The 17,949-nt window shown below is 38.1% G+C and overlaps 1 protein-coding gene across 5 annotated transcripts in view; it reads left to right on the forward strand.

The window, feature by feature from the left end:
• Positions 1-17,949, forward strand: part of Stxbp5 (syntaxin binding protein 5) — a 140,077-nt gene that overhangs the window by 40,636 nt on the left and 81,492 nt on the right. For all 5 annotated transcript variants that reach the window (XM_075949144.1, XM_075949118.1, XM_075949135.1 and 2 more), the window contains exons 5-8: positions 9,519-9,653; positions 10,911-10,974; positions 16,146-16,229; positions 17,230-17,353. In XM_075949144.1, the coding sequence (XP_075805259.1) occupies positions 9,519-9,653; positions 10,911-10,974; positions 16,146-16,229; positions 17,230-17,353 (407 nt within the window). The remainder of the gene's footprint in view (positions 1-9,518; positions 9,654-10,910; positions 10,975-16,145; positions 16,230-17,229; positions 17,354-17,949) is intronic.

A 17,949-nucleotide genomic window follows, 5' to 3' on the forward strand; every position in this document is an offset into this window, starting at 1 on the left:
CTAAGTTTCATAGTCTTACCAGTTTTATTTCTCTTCAATGCTGAGCATTTTTTTTCCACTATTTTCCCGTTTTCTCTGAGGGTGGTTGTACAACATGCATCTTAGTCTTGACTGCTGGGCAGATATTGGGTGCAATAAAAAAAGAACATGAGTCTTACTTTTGGGATATTGGGCAAAGCTAAGCAGACTAGATAAACTTCCCTGATGCCCAATTAAATGCCATTTATTAATACTGAACAAATAAATATGCATTTCAGTTTCCATAGAATGACTTTTAATGTGTAAAAAAAAAACCTAAGGAATGTCCTGGTTGAGTTACCTGATTATCCAGAGGCAGGGGAAACACCAGAGCTATGTTTCCCTGCTGTCTTCTGAAGCCATAGCTTGTAGATGGGCAGCTGGCTATCTTCTCGCTGTCTTCCATTGTTTCCTTGGGTGCTGGGCCCTAATTTCTTATGAGAACACCAGCCACTTTGAATTAGGGATGATACAATTACTTTATCTTGGTAACATCCAAATATAGTCTTTTCTTCTGTGGGACAGGGATGACTAGGACTTCAACTTATGATCGACGTTGATTTATCACAAAAGGAAGTAGTTTCCAACCAACCAGAATAAAGGTTAGAAGTGAATACTTAAAAGAAAAAGTACTCATAATTTCAAAACTCAGAAAAAAAACTTATTTTAATTTTTTTATAATTAGTATATAGCTTCATATGTTATCATCAGGTTCAGAGCCCTTTAGAAATTAATCTAACATGTAATTTACCACAGAAATTAATTTGCCAGTAGTGTGAACCACAGCATCGGAAGGAATTGGTAAAGTGATATGTGTTAGGGAGACCTTTGGTGTGATTCTTACTGCCCTGACCCCTGTTATAAACTGAATTGTGTTTCCCCAAATAGTGTTCAAGTTCTAACTCCCAAATGTGACCTTATTGGAAAGTAGGGTCTTTCCAATGAAACTAATTAATGTGGCCAACACTAATCTGACTGGTGTCTCTTACACACACACACACACAACACACAACACACACACGGGAAGAAGGGGAGAATGAATATTATGTAATGATATTTGAGATAATATCTTCTTCAGACTGGAGAATTAAATCTTTAAGGGATAAAGGATAACTGGCAATACCAGAAGCTAAGAAAGGGGCAGGGATCTGGGTGCAAAGTCTGCTCCAGAGCCCTAAGAACCCTGTTGACATCTGGATGTCTGTCTGTAGCTCTCAGAACTGTAAACGAAGAAATTCTGCTTGTGCCAATTTACTGTGCCAGCCCTAGAAACTAACATGTTTCTGTTGTTCTTGTCTGGAATTGGCAACCTTGTCATACACCACTGAATTTATTCATGCAAAGGAGACGTTCTTGGCTTTGATAGAAACAGAGAATTTGATAAGTGCAATTCTATTTGGCACTTGTAGAAAATGTTCCACTTGGCTTACACTTTGATATTTTTTCCTTTGAAGGACATTTAATTAGGAAGAAGTCATGGGTTAATAAGCAGATACAACTACCTCCTCCTCCTTTGAACTCATCACTATGAGTTAGAATGAGCATTATTCTCAACAGTGCTATTATTTCCATGAGTTTTGAATACTAAGATAAAAAATGAAAACTAAGAATTGAATTAAATGTATAGACTCCCTGTTCAGATTCAGGGTTAAAGTTGTTTAATATTTATCTTGAACTCATAGTTCTTATTATTTGTGAAACTCTTCCGTATAAATGTGATTCAGTTTCAGGAAATCAAGGAAACGTTCCTCACTGAAATGCTGTAGGGTAACTCTTTCTCCTCAGATGTCCTAATAGTTGCAGGCAATACTGAAATACATTTCTTTTTTTTATATTTATTTATTATGTATACAATATTCTGTCTGTGTGTATGCCTGCAGCCCAGAAGAGGGCACCAGATCCCATTACAGATGGTTGTGAGCCACCATGTGGTTGCTGGGAATTGAACTCAGGACCTTTGGAAGAGCAAGCAATGCTCTTAACCTCTGAGCCATCTCTCCAGCCCATGAAATACATTTCTAAAGATGCATTTTCATATATGATTATTTAATTTAATCATAGATGCATATTTTTAAAGAGTAATCATTTATGTATTCTAAATTAAATTATCTGATATATTAGTTTTCATACTCAGAGTTTCTTTTGGTTTAACTATCGTGGAAGAATCATTGATATTTAATAAAAATTTCGTAAGAAAAGAACTGCTTGGCAAGTGGGGTGACTCCCTCCTGTACCAAAGCAGCAGTGGGGGTGAGCACTCCCGGTGTGCAGAGTTAAATAAAAATCCTCACCATTTGATGAATTTGAAACTGTAGAAGAAAAGATGATTATAAAATATTGGCTAACTTCTGAGATGAAGTATCTGTCATAGCCAAAACTTTGTACAAAGAGACTAGTAGCTCATGTAGAAGACTTGCAATAAATTAGCATGTAAAAGGTTAAATGAAAGATGTAATAAATAAGATGTAAATATAAGCCTGGGTTCATATGTTTTATTAAATAGAATAAGTCCTATATGAAACAAAACAAAGAATGAATAAATGAACGCCCTCCTTTATAAAATACTTAGTGGGTGGTACAGTTGGAAATTGTGATGTTCATTATGTTTGTACAGTGGACAGCGTGTGGCCTGGAGTGCGAGTAGACTCTCTTGTGTCATGTGACTTGGCATGAGTGCTTCAGATTTGGGATTTAAAACACGTAGTGAAATAATTATGTGGTCTTTTTCAATTATTTTTAAATGGAAATATGTCAGCAGGAAAATACTAAATAAACCACAGTCACCTTTCAGAAAGTGCAAGGAAACTTCATTTCTCATGACTTGCTGGTAGGAAAACTGTTCCAGGCATCCTGGGAAAACTGTCAAGGTCTCCAGAGGCTCCTGAGAGCTCTACTCCTAAGCAAGGCCTAGAGGCACTGCTAGCCTGGGACCTAAGAGGCCCCCTGACCTTTGTTATTTAAACCCACATTCCTCTAAGTGAGGTGTGACCAAGTTCCCAGTTTAGTTCACCTTCAGCATGGACCATTAATTCTCAGTGGGTTTGATGTAATCAGGTGACTTTTTAAAATGGCCCTGGAGTCTTCCTGGCCCTTAAGCTTGGAGTCTAAGATGGATTTAGTAAAAGGATCTTGTTCTGTGTTGGTCTTGAAAACAGAGGGAGTCACATTGTAGGATCTGAGGGAGAGCTAGGACCTGTAGACTGACTGTCTTGCAACTATAGAAGCTGATTTGTTTTTAGGAACTCAACTGAACTTGGAGATTTTTCAGTTTTTGGAAAAGTATGTAGGGTGTAGCTTGGCTGTTCCGTAACCTGCCTTTCAGGCTTCTGGGCTTCTAAACAGAGTCTCCAGACGCAGGGTTTAGACATCTGTCCAACAGAAACTGAAACAGTAAATGAGTTTGAATTCACTATGTTTATAGTAATTTATACAGCAGTAAAAACTACCACAGATTTTTAGAATCTGAATAGGGTATCACTTAGCAAGCGGGCTGTGTTCTGAGAAATGAATCGTTCTATGGTTTCATATTGTGAGCATCTGTTGGTACTTCTCCTTGGGGGAAACAAACATATACTCAACAAGTCCCACTGACAATGGAAAACAATGATTCTTCCTAAGTCAAGCTTGCTCTAAACAAGAGAGTTTAGAGGGCTGGGTTACAGGAGCTTTGGGTGAAGGGTTACCAGAATGTAAATGATACCAAAACAGCTTTATCATGGAAAAGTCCCATCCTAGGATGGATGACCCACTTCTGAAAGTTGCATGGATGGAATCCTTCCTTGAGTTGACCCCCTCCCTCTTGTCTTCTCTAGCACCGCCCAGAAACTTTTGCAGTTGGGGCAGAATCATGTGCAGGCTGGAGACAGGCTGGAGGGAGGGAGTGATTCTAATGCTTGGTGAGGCTCATAGGCCACAGCTGTGAGTCTCTGCTTGGAGCAATCACCTCGCTCTAATTTCCAGGTGGTAGCAGCCATACTATGTCTAGAGAAAAATATTTCACAGCAGCATTTGTAGAATGAATGTAAATGAACTTAGGAGCACTGTGACATCACTAGCAAATAGTCTTACGCTGTATGTGCCTGTTGACTGCCTAACCATATGGAAGTGGTTTTTCAATGCACCAGTGGCTATATAGGGCTTAAATTTTGAGGCATAGGAGAGAAAAGCCTTCGGTTGCCTCTAGCAGGCTGTGTGTGTGTTACTCTTGCAAACCTGTTTGTTGGTTGTCAGTAGAACTCAGAACGGAGTAAGAAAGTTAGTGGGACCTGGAGAAAGGGCTTCACCTTTACCTGGGGAAAAGGCCTCAGAAAATTGTCTCCTTCATAATGAATGCATGATTAGTGTCTATTTTTAGTTGATACTTCCCAGGAAAATGTTGGAGGTGTGATATTTTTTCCTTGCTTCTTTATGATAAAATGCAAGTAGAGAGTGCTGAATTGAAGGAAACGTACTTGAGTAGAATTCTCACTTTAGTGAGGTGGCAAAGGAGAGAGGACTTGTGAAAATGTAGCCTAGAGAAAGATAGAAGATGACGGCTACACTGAATGTCTCCGAATCTCCCCACAGTATTTATTTGCACAAGGTCCTTTGAGAAATAAAAGGTAACCCCACCACTCTCAGCCAGACTGAAGGCCTATGTAAAGTTTAAAATTTCATCCTCCTGCATTAGGAAGAGCCTAGGGGGGATCTCTCTTGGAAAGCAACACGATTTGTGTGCATCAGAGTGAGAGCTTATGGTATTTCTTTATTTAATTCACTAGTAAGAAAGCTGTGTCAGCAAGAACACTGCTAGCTTGGCTCAGAAGAGCTAGGACAGGGTGATGGAGGCTGTGGCTGCTCAGCCGGAGGCATGTGCTGTCTTCCCTTCGCTGGTTCTCCATTTGGAGGTTTTCTTGACTGAGCTTTATGATCAGCTTCTATACCATGAAGATCAGAGAGGCTTGTACCCCACTGTATTGAGGGCTCATGCTCCCCTTTATGCTTACTGTGTTTCTTTATATTTTATTTTGCCTTATTTTTATTGATACAATTTGTTAGACTTTGCTCTGCTTAGGTGTCTAAAATAAGCAGCTCATGGATTTATTAGTTTCCTGTTATCGGGGATTTAATGTTTTAGTGCCGGTTCGCATTTCTATGATTCTCCAATAAAGTTAAGATTAATTTATGTGAATAAAAAGCGAATCCGAGTCTGCCATGAGATGAATGATACAGAGATTTTCTTCAAATAGTTGCCAGGGAAACGGTAGTAAAAACAGAACCTTGGAGGGAAAGGAGTGGTCAGGTGTAGCTGAAGAAAACTTGGAGCTGACATAAGCTTACACTGAAAGAGCCACCTCGTGCTTATGCAGTTGGTCAAATTTAAAAACAAGACATTAAGAGCAAGACATGGATAGAGGAGGGGCCCAGGGGGCTACCCATCACTGGTGACCTACTATTCCTCTCCGTACATCAGGGAGAGAAGGGTTGATTGCTTTCAGTTGTTTACCCCCTGGCAATAGTCTCAATCCAGTGCTCAGACAGCCCAGATCCGTCTATAAATTTGGTAGCACTACAATCAGAAGCTCAGAAAGATTACTCATGATTCTAAAACTCACATGACAAAAAAATTCTAGAATACCCAAGATAGTATAATTTTGAAAAAGAACTACAAGGTGGTAGTACTTTTTAAACTAGGAACCCCTGTTCCCTCCACCAAAACTTGGTAGAAATTAGAAGCAGTAATTTCCAGGAGAGAATAAATGGACCGAAACTCAGAATGAGTCCAGGAGTCCGTGTGTGGAGAGACAAGCACCTGTTAAAGGGAAGTGTAGCCTGGGCTGTGTGATATGTCAAGTGACAGGTAGCCTGTGCTGTGTAGACAGGTAGACACTGACCGAAAAACAAAACGCAAAACGAGAGATGGTTCAGTGGGTACAAGGGACTTGCCACAGAATACTGGCAACCTGAGTTTGATCTCTGAACTCATGGTAGAGGAGAGAACTACTTCTGGAAAGTTGTGTCCAAAACTGCACACATGTATCGTGGTATAGACATATCCACAAGTACATACACCACACACACGCACACACACACACACACACACACACACACACACACACAAATAATTTAAAAAAAATTAAAAAGGGAGGGAGGAACAAGTCTCCCAACCTCAAATCTTTCATGTTTTGCTTTTTTTGGAAATATGATAGAAAGATAAGAAAGCATTCCAGTTGTTCATAAAACTTACAGGAATAGCAAATTTGGGCATAAGTACCAACTTTATATAGCAAGTTTGTGTAAGTGCATAAATAGGGGCATGTGTGTGCGTGTGTGTGTATGTGTGTGTGTGTTTGTGTGTGTATGTGCGTGTGTGGTGTTTCTGTGTGTGTATGTGCACGAGCAAATGTGGAGAGAGACGAGAAAGGAGAGGAAGGTAGGTACGTAGGTAGATAGGTAGGTAGGTAATAGGTAGATAGATAGACAGAGTATGAGAATGAGAGAATGAACAAGAATTTGGTTTTGATTCAAGGTAGTATTTCAGCCTCCTGCTACTTGGAACTGTATGTATTCCTGACAAGTTTTTCTGTCCCTTTTAAAACTTGATTTTATAAATGTAAGAATTTATTTTCCTGTTTGATTTGTATGCTTTGTCTTCATTTTCAGCTAAGATAATTTTGAGTTATGATAGTAGTAGTCGTAGGAAAACATCCTCAAGCTGCCAAGATGGCTGTGAGTGTTCCTTCGCTCATAGTCCTCTGGGTCAGCAGCCCAGCCCTGGGGACGGAGCTGGAGCGGTTTTCCCCATCCTCAGTCAGCTGCTCCACTGTCAGATGATCTGGCCTGCCTTTCTCAAATGTCCTGGTTGGTTCTGCCTGCGGGCCTGAGCAGTGTCTGCCTCATGTGGACATCATCGTGTGTTATCTGGGTCCCAGAAACATTAAAAAACAAGTTAGCCAGAGTACGCAAATACCTATCCAAGACTTGTCTTTGGCACAGCTGCTAATAATACAGTAACTCAGTGGTGGATCAATGTTATCGACCATGTGATCTTCAGCCATTGTTCAAGATATTCCAAGTTTGACATCTATTTGTCTCCAGGCTGATCTGTGTCAACAGTGTCATATTTCTATTATGGAATACTTTCTTAGATTCATTAAATGGCAAAAAATCCCTTGCAATTTCTGCTCACTCATATACATATATAAAATTTTTAAGTTCATCTCAGTCTCTTTAAATTGTTTGTTTGTTACTACATAAAAAAGCTTGCTTTACCTTAAGTTTACCCTTTAATTTCTCAATATAAAGGCAAGATTCTAAATTTATAAGCTGAGAAACATGGTTAACTTTATATAGCAGATTGAAAGAACCTTGTTAGATATAGCGAGTCGAATCCATTTTGTCCCAAACATGACTTGGCATTGTGTCACTAAATTATTGAATTATACATAGTTAGACATTTTAGGTAGGATTGGTAAGATATTGAGCTTCCCCCTAGAAGTCTTTTTAGGGAAATGATACTTTCTCATTGTCCTTTCACTAGCATGCCTAGCAGGGTATTATTTCAGTTTTTTTTCACTTGGTTGTTAGAGGAATTTTAGTTTTTCCACTCGTCATACAACTATATGCTCAGAAACAGGAAGAAAATGGATAAGAAATTGTCAGATAACTTGTAATTAACACCATTATGCTTCCCTCTCCCTTAGATTATTTAAATAATGAGGGTAGTTTTAGAAAGCAATAATTTGGGGGACTAGGAAGTTGGCTAAGCTATTAAGAGCTCTGGCCGCATTTTTAAAGGACCAGAGTTTGGTTCCCTAGCACCCACATGGGCCAGTTCAACTGCCATTTTGTACAGCACCATGTAGGGGCTGTGAATCAAAGACAGGTCATCTGAAAGAGCAGCCAGTGCTTTTATCTGGTTGCTGAACCATCTCTCCAGCCTGAGAATATAATTTATTTTTAACAATACACAGCTGACGTTTGTTGAATATTTAACGTCAGGCCCTGTTTTAAGTATCTTAAATGCTTTGTCTTACTGATCAGTGATGGATACTGTGAAGTAAATGTGTTTTGCTACATAGAAATAGAGATTGAAAAAATGAATAGTTTGCTTAAGAATATATACTAATAAATGGAAGACCTGGAAATTGAACCTAGGCAGCCTAACGCTATTGCTTCTGTCTATATGTTAACTAGAGCTAGATAATTTTTCATAATTCCTAAATCCACAGATCTGTTTAAACAAAAATGTTAGGCAGGGTTTTTTTTGAGTTGTAAGTAACATAAATTAAAAATGTAAACGTAATGTATGCTGTTTAAATTTTGATACATATCTGCACACTTTGTTGAACCATTGTTACAATTAAGATATTACACTTACCATTAGTCCAAATGTCTTCCTTTTCCTTATTCCTTAAGGTTTTCAAAAAGGTGTTATGTAAACCTTGGAAACAGCAAAGTACAGGTTGACCGTTCATAAAGTAGGAAATGATCTCTAATCTGAAATGTTGAGTACCCATATGACAATAAATGGAAAATTCTACACTTACTTCATAGGACAGGATTCAGTCAAAACGTAGGCCCACACAAGTTGTACAAAATTGCCTTCAAGCTATATTACAAGGCATAGATGTAATTTAAACCAATGTTGTCTGTAGACTCATATCCCATTCCAAAAATATCTTTATGTGACAATGTCTGAAATCTAAAACACTTTAATCCCAAGAATGTCAGAAAAGTGTTACGCAGACTGTGCTATAAAACTATTTTGCTGGCTAAATAGGTATGTCTAGAGTTCATTGTAATAAATTCATATAACTCTTTTCGAAAAAGTATATTTTATCATATGAGATATTAGAAACTACAAATGTCTAAACCTTAAAGTCTGCCTGAACTTTAACTCTAAGAAGGAATAAAAACAAGCTATATTTAATTGCTTAAATATGTATTTTCATCTTGCAGAATCTCTGTAATGAAATTGTGCCTTTAATGAAGTAACAAACATGCTGTATATATGCTCTTGCCAGAGGCCTAGCATTGCATTAGTACATATAACCTCGTAGTAGTTATTCTCAGTTTGTATTATTTGTTGTTATTAATGATGTTATTGGTATAATTGTTTGAGCATTATTATTATGGTTGAATATTGACTTCAAAGTTAGATCAGTGATGTACACATGGGGACACAGTGGATAATGTAGCCAGATTTGAAACCTGTTCTTACTTCAAAATCCATTCTCTCTTCACCATGCCTTATTGTTTACTGTAAAGCCGTATGTTTGATATACAAGTTGAATTAGCATGATTAAATATTGATGACAGTGTATAGATGAATCAGATTATTTCATTGTCAGTTTTGTTTTTTCTCATTATAAACATAATTATTTTATATTTTCCTTTTAAAATTATGTATATAACTATTATATATAATAAGCACACTAATTACCTCATAAGTAACCATGTAATACAGGAAAGGGTATCAGATATTCTAATTTCCTTTCTATTCATGTTTTCTCTTTCAGGGTTACATTTTGCCATCTGCCTTTCCAGAGTAAGTGGCTCTATGTGGGTACTGAACGAGGTAACATACATATTGTCAACGTGGAGTCCTTCACACTCTCAGGCTATGTCATTATGTGGAATAAAGCCATTGAACTGTAAGTCTGAGCCGATATTCCATATCTGAAAATATCAAGTAGTATCTTATAGCTTCATGTTGTGAATCCATGTGGGATGGACATGTCAGGAATTCGTGATATTAGATATAAATCTTTTGGTTTTTTAATGAATATTATCCTATTGTCAGGACAGTTGTTAAATTTAAGCCTTTTATATTCATATATATTTATAAATGCATAATATAAGTTTTCATCTGTATATAAACTTTACATTTAATAGTTTCAATGCTAGTTGTCCCTGTTAGTTTGAAAACATTCATTTTTCTATTATCTTCTAATTCAGTTTTTTCTTTAGCCTTCTAATTATGTTTCTTTTATATCTTCTAATAATTATGCAATGTAAATGTTTATTAAAATTAGTGTATCCCCACAATTAACAAAAATCGGATTGAACTGTGGTGCCAAGAATCTCTAATGCCAGTTTTCACTTCCTAAAGGTTTTGTGCCATCTGTTTTTGTACGTTTTCACTTACAGTCTTTAAATATGAGAACAAAGGTCTAAAGCTGTTTGCAAAACTCTTTTCAAACACATTCTACAGTTTTAATCTTTTGAAACAGAAGAACTTTCTGTGACAGGGACATTCTTGCCTTTCTTGGAAGTGTGGGTTTCCCGTTTGTTCTTTGCGTTGATCATGACATCTAATGGGCAAGGTGCTCTAAGTCCTGGCAGTTCTGAAGTGGTGCAGTGTCCCAGGCTCCAGCATTCATGAAAAGGGACATGCTTTTCCCTAGTGCTTGGACATATCCAGAAATATTTTACCTCTGTTCTCTCTCTCTGTTATAAGTATAGGTACCAATCATTTCTGGGTTTTCAGATTTTACCTCTATTCTCTCGCTCTGGTATAGGTGTAGGTACCAATCATTTCTGGGTTTTCAGAAAAACTAAAACAGAGTTTTTTCTGCTTCTGGTATGAGCTGTAGAATTGTTTGGGATATTCCAACTGACACCTAGCACTGAAGTTACATTGTTTTGAAATATTAATTTCACAATGAAAGGAAAATTTCTTTTTTTTTAAAGTTGAAAGGAAAATTTCTATGCCAAATTAAATGTTTGACTAAATTGAAGATCTCTCCTATATAGAAAATGCAATTATAAACTTTAACTTAGAATCAATGAATTTCACCATTTTTTCTTTGATTGACAGTGTAAATATTTTCTTCATAAGTTAGTCTTTTTTATTGTGATGAATACTAAAACTTTTATTTGAGTAAAAAGCCTTATTTTCTTTTTTTCAGGTCGTCTAAATCTCACCCCGGCCCTGTTGTCCATATAAGTGATAATCCCATGGATGAGGGGAAGGTAGAATTTTTTCCTAAATAAACATTTGTTAAGTATTCCATGCTGTTTTGACTTTTAAATATGCAAACTGTCCTAGGACTGCACTGTTGCCAAAAAGTTGAGATTGGACCAAGGTTTGTATATCGAATAATGTAACTGCTTGTTATTCATTATGAAGAACAAGTGGAAGGATTAGAATGATTTCTAATTAAAAGGGTTAAAAATTTTAAAGCGTAAATAGAACTTAATAAATATCAGGTATTCATTTGTATTCAACTGACTCGGAATATTTTCCCTGATTTTCTGATAATGTATACAGGTATTTTGGGGGGCTTTGGAGGGAGAGATCGTGATTCTTAATCTAGTTTACAGATTTATAGTGTTTATCATATGTTACATTATCATAAAATAGCTTCTACGGGTCAGCTTCCTTAAGTTTTTTTCTTCATAAAGAAGCCTTATTAATAATATAGAGACATTTTGTTATGTTCTAAAAGTCTTGTTCAACTTTTTTATACTTATGCCGCCTGTATCTAGGTATTGTTTGCTTGGATTAATCAATACATTTAACAATAATAAAAGTTCCTTTTCTGTGAATTTCTGTTTTCTTAGACTAACCATCTTTCACGTAGTCCCGCTTCATAATGGCACTTTCCTGCCTGTATAATTCTAAAATGTTAACCTGAATGAGCACCAGAAAGTTTGTCAGAAATCAATGATGGAAAACTTTATCTTGTGAAGGGATTTGACTCAATGTTTTCTTCTCTCTGTGAGGAAGGGCAAACCTATAGATTATTTACCACAATTCTCAGCTTGCCACTGAAACACAAATGCATACCTGGACTATTTGGAGTTGGCTAGTGACCGTGGGTTATATGGCTGAAAGGAAGCATCACATACAGCAAATGTACAGTATCCTGCTTATTGCTTTCTTTTTCTTTTACCAAAGATGTCTGTTTAAAAGCCAAGCCTCTGGCTGGAAAGCCCAGAGAATTAGCAAGGTTCCCTTGACATGGAGTTACTCCCTAAGTCTTTCCAGCTTTTCTTCATAGTGTCTCTTCTCGTGAGGTCTGTCCCAGTTGACGGCAATCCACAATACTCTTCTTTTATTTCTTTTTCTCCATTGATTAAAAATTTTATACAGCATATTTTAATCATGTTAAAAACCCTCCCTACACCTCTCCACCTCCCTCCCCAACAACTTCTTGCATTCGCTTTCTCTTTCATACCTTACACACACTCACACACAAAAAATAAAAATCAAAACACACAAAAAATCAGTAAGACCCACAAATACCAAAACAAAGTGAAACAGAAAATGGAGTTTGTTTTTGTGTTGTCAAACTGTTCCTGCGCATGGAGACTGCCTTGACATGTGGTTGATATACCCAGTGGCACTCCATTGGAGAAAACTAATTTGTCATTCCCAGCAGGTATCAACTGCAAAAAGCTTCCTGGACTTAGTGTCCGGTTTGAACCTATGCACATCTTGTGAGTGCTGCCTCAGTCTCTGTGAGTCCCTGTGGGCCTCAGTTCCACCGGGTCTGGAAGACTGTGTTTCCTTGGAACCATGCACCACCCCTGACTCTCACAGTCTTTCCACCTCCTCTTCTGCATAGATTCCTGAGCCTTGAAGGGGAAGTGTCTAATGAAGACATCCCAGTTAGGACTGAGTCCAACCTTCCTAGAGGGTCATTCTCATCTTGGTGGTACCTTGTTTAAGTGTTGAGTGTGTCTGCACTGTCTGACAGGGTGACTGAGTTTTCCTTACGGTGTAGTCTGGATTTCCTTATTTTTCACAATATCCTCTCTAGAAGGCCGTGCTGAAGGCTTAGTCACTTTTCCCCAGTTGCAGACTGCTCTTTGCTGCCTCCTTGCTTTGGCTTCTGTCAGTCTTGTTTGTGGGGCTATCTCACCACTACTGACTTCTCTATAATGTAAGGTCCAAATTAGAAGTATATATAAATAATGTCTGGCCAGATAATTCTGACAGAAAATATATTCTCCTCTACATCCATAGTACTTCAGTCATGCACATGTTACATTATGCATGTTTCCCTGCCGTGGTAGAAATGCATGCATATCACTGCTGCCATGACCCAATAGAGCCTTGTTCATACTCAGTGCAACCACTTGTTTATGTATTTATGTTTGGTGGTGGACGTTGAATTTAGGGGCCTTGCACATGCTAAGCAAGTGCTTTACCAACACTCTAACTCCAGGCTTTTTGCTTATTTATTTGTTTGATTTTTATGCAGGATTTCACTGTGTAGCACAGATTGGCCTGGATCTCCCAGTCCTTTTGTCTCAAAGGCTTCCCAAGTGCTGCGATTAGAAGTGTTAACCACCATGCTTGGTTATAGAGGAGAAAAATTAGGACATTAGCAAGTGATTTGCAGATCTTTTACATCTTTCTAAGTTATGTAACATTCTAGTAGCAACAATTCTTTTTAATGTGTGTTAATTTCATATACATGTGTGACGCTCTCTTGCATGTATGTTATGCGTCTTGATCACATTACTCTCTATTACTTCCCCCTCCTCTCTCTATACCTCATTTTCACCCTAAAAAGTCCCCATTCTGTTTTTACGGTTTTTTATTTTTATTAGTTTTTAAATTGCCACTGGGTCTAATTGGGGTGGCTTTTCTGAATATGGCATTGACAACTTCCAAGTGTCTGTACCACTTATGGAAAATGACACCCCCCTCCCCTTCAGCACCTTAACTGTCTGTAGTTCCTCAGCTAGGATGGAGCTCTGGTTGTCCCTGAACCATGCCTGCTACAGTGTTGGCAGGATAGCTCTAGTTCAGGTGACCACAGGGGCTGTGAGTTAATGAGTGCAATAGCCATGTCCTGCCCAGAAAACTGTCCCATAGCATTTTCCCTTCCCCTGCCTTTCTTATTCTTTGTGCTTCCTCTTCTGTGATGCTCACCAACTTAGTCTCTCTCTCTCTCTCTCTCTCTCTCTCTCTCTCTCTCTCTCTCTCTCTCTCTCTCTCTCTGTGTGTGTGTGTGTGTGTGTGTGTGTGTGTGTGTGTGTGTGTGTGTTTATGTGTATTTGTGAGTCTGGGGGCGGGCATGGCAGCGGTCATGATATAGATGTCCCTTTTAGGACTAAACACTAAATAGTTATTCTCGGCACTTTGACCAGTTAGGGCCCCATACATTAACTGCCATCCACTGCCAAATGAAGCCTTCTAGTAGGAATAAATCCTGTGGAGATTTTCCGAGGACTTACATAACTTAGGCTCTTATTTTCCTTGACTTGCTTCTGTAGAGAAGATCTGAGAAGCTTGCACTCATTCAACCCTAACTTGTTGGGCATATTTCTGACTTAATTTGGATGTTGTGTCAGGCTGCAAGAGGCTAAAGAGTACTGTGACCTCCTTAGATTATTAAAAATGTGAACCATCAAAGCAAATTCCTTACAGGTACAAGTCTATGAAGTGGCGCTTTCACACCAAGAGCTCTGTCTTTACCTATACCTTGAGCTGCTAACATAGTTTATCAGTTTGTAAATTTTTCCTTTTCTAATTTCTGAATGTCCTTCATCCTCTATGGGACATTGCCATATCATGTATCCAGGCTTTCTGGAGGAAAGGAAACCATGGCAAGGTCTTTTCAGGAGTACGTGTTTCACCTCTGATAGCTAATGCTCGCCTTTCGTAGCTAATGTTCACCTATGTAGCTAATGTTTAGCTCACTTTATTGTCTTTCAGTCTAGGACCCCAGCCCATGGAGGGTGCTGTCTACATTTAGAATGGTTTGTTCTTCTTCAGTTAACATAATCACGATAACCTCTTATAGCCATACCTAAAGGCATATCTCCTTGGTGATTCTAGAGCCTAGCAAAATGACAGTCAGTATTAACAACTATCACACTGGGCAGGGGTATGGGGCCACAGATAGACAGTATACAATTTATAAGGCAAGAACATATCAGCCTCCGTGACATATGTTAAAAGTATAATAGTGAACAAGATAGTTTTGGTCCTTACCCAGTGAGCCAGTTTTATAGTCTGCAGGAGAATTCAGATGAAAATGGTATAGTAAAAACTAACCTTCAGACCATCAAAGGATGGAGCACAGTGGAAGGCCATTGATATAACATGTGGTTGTTCAGGGAAGTCTTCCCCAGAGGCAACTGCTAAGAGCACATCTGAAAATAAGAGGGGCTAATCAGGGGATTCCATTTAAACAGCACCCTGCCCCCCCCCCCAGATAGGAAGGCAGCATGGACAAAAGTTAGATGTGAGAATGCTTGGAGAAACAAATTCCAGAATCAGCAAATGGAGTGTTGGGCAGGAGAGGTGGGAGGGCCGATTTTGGGGAACTTAGTAGAAATCAGACAGTGATAAATCTGATATTGTATAGTTGATTTTTTATTTTATCATGATAGAATGGTGAGGCTGACAGATTTTAAATAGAAGCATACATATTTCTTTTTCAGCTTCGGATATTGTAGCCAGTCTTCCAATATGAAATGGGTCAGAAAGGAGATCTCTGTATTTTTCCAGGAGATAGGTACTAGAGATGGGGGATATAAATGAGAAAGATGCAGAACATCATATTAAAGTTAGCTAATGGTTTTTCTTGTTGAAGGCAGGACTACATTCATGATGACTGCCAGGTCTGTGACAGATAGCTGATTCGTTGTGGTCATCAGGGCACACAGTATAGAGAGCCATCAGGCTCCAGAGGGTGTACATAGTGTAGAAGATACATTCTGGCTTAATGTTGGGAAGCAGTATGGTTATTGGAACCTTCAGCTTTAATTTCATGAAAGAATATGGGATGATTTATTGAAATTAATTAGTAGGTACATTGAGTGAAATTCCTTGATGATATTTAGATCTTTGAAATTGTAATATCTCAAACACATATAAATGCACAATTTTATTAGTAATTTTTAGAAATGTATCAGAATATAGGCTCATGACTTCAAGAAACTTGCTTTCTCTTTGCAGTATAAGTTGAATTTTGAGTCACTAATCATCAAAGACATGTAACTCTGCCCTGCCATGTTCTCATTTGTCATCTGTGTGATTAGCAACTCCCAGTGCAGGTGTTTGACTATATTAAAGTTTTATGTATGAAGGATATGAATAGTGATTAGCTTTATTGTCCAAAATAAATATTTTATACAGTAAACAAGTCACTTCTCAGTAAGGTGTTCTTTCCTTTCCCCAGCTTTTGATGGGCTTTGAGTCTGGAACAGTTGTCCTCTGGGACCTCAAGTCGAAGAAGGCTGACTACAGATACACGTATGACGAGGTAACAGCAATGCTATCCCGTATAGATCTTCGCATTGCTATAGCTCCCAACAGCTTCTCAAGAATTGGATTTTCAGTCTTGGCTTAGTCCTGGCAAACCTCAGGAATTGATTTTCTAAAAATATGATTTTTTAGAGAAAAGTCATAATTTAGAGGGAAAAAATAGAGGACAAACACGTCAGTCACATAAACTTTCCAGATGTGGATTAGAAGTATAATCAGAAAGGATCTTCTCGTGGGTCTGAAGAGATGGTACGGGGATCAAGGGTCTCCTTGGGGGACTGGAAAGATGGTTAAGAGCCCTGGGTGCTTTCCAGAGGACCCAGGTTTGATTACCAGCATCCACATGGGGCCTCACAACTCTTTGTAATCCCCATTTCCAGACGATCCAATATCCTTTCTGGCCTCTGTGTACACTAGGAGCACACTAGTTTACAGACGCACATTGAGGCAAAACACTAATACACATGGAATAAAGTAATTCAAAGGAAATGAGTATGGTTTCCTCAGATTAAAAATTGTCTCCATAATTATTCTGAGGTATTGAAAATAAGCTTTGATATTCATTCTGAGGAGTTTTCATTGATCTTAATCCTTAATAAAATTTTTGAATTTTAGGATAGATTTTTAGCTCATTAAAACAGATTCTTTTATCTCAGGGCGTCTGACTTCTTCCATCCTGCATTGTTTGTAGTAACTTGGTAGTTTATGTTTGGGTGGGGCTGATTCTGATATGCTCTAAGAACACTGTTCCTGAACTTGTTGTATGTCATATTGTATATGTCATTGTCACAGTGTCCTAATGTATGCTTAATAAATGCATTATTAGGGGGAATTAAACAGTTCCAATATGAAATGTCTTGTTTCTATTGTAGGAGGACTAAGTTATTTTGAGAATGTAGTTAATATATTATCTAGCTTGGAAAGTATAAAAATTTATTAAAATCAATTGCCAAACCATTTGTCACTAGTATGATAATATAATTGTTCACCCTGTGTAGGCTATTCACTCTGTGGCTTGGCATCATGAAGGAAAACAATTTATTTGCAGTCATTCTGATGGGACTTTGACCATATGGAATGTGAGGTCCCCTGCTAAACCTGTACAGACCATCACTCCTCATGGTAAGGATACCTCCATGTTAAAGACTACTCAAATTATAATAGACTGTTGTATGGTTGTGGGGGGTGATTTTGTCTTAGTTTTAGTGGGTGAAGAATGTTATGATCATTTCATGGAACTAATACTGTGATATTGCCTGAATATCGTGTCTTCATTTGGCCAAAGGCGAATTATGTTGTTAATTGTAAGAGACTTAACTTTTGTCTTCTTAAAATTGCCACAAGCTGTTGATGTATATGTGACAATGTCTTTGAAACATCAAGGCCTCAACTGCAGGTAATTTTATCCATTTGAGAATGGTGTGTGAGTGTTGAAGGCCATCCAGAGTTTGTGGATCCCTGGGGACTTAGCAAGCACATAGCATCTTCCTGCAGTGTTTGTTACATCAAGAGAATGTAGTCAGGTCAGTTTCTACAGTGCTTACAGTCTCTCGGCAGAAAAGTCCCTACTGGACTTATTGTTGCACAGTAAGGCAAGGAACATTCGAGTTACAGTCTTTTTCAAAGTTAGAAGACAAACAACATAAATACAGTGCACTATTTTCTTGTGGTACATGTGAAGAAGTAGAAAAGCTGTATTTCCAGCCCCAAGGTTAATA

Source organism: Microtus pennsylvanicus, chromosome 1 (genome assembly GCF_037038515.1).
Source record: "Microtus pennsylvanicus isolate mMicPen1 chromosome 1, mMicPen1.hap1, whole genome shotgun sequence".
In the NCBI taxonomy this organism is placed as follows: Eukaryota; Metazoa; Chordata; class Mammalia; order Rodentia; family Cricetidae; genus Microtus; species Microtus pennsylvanicus.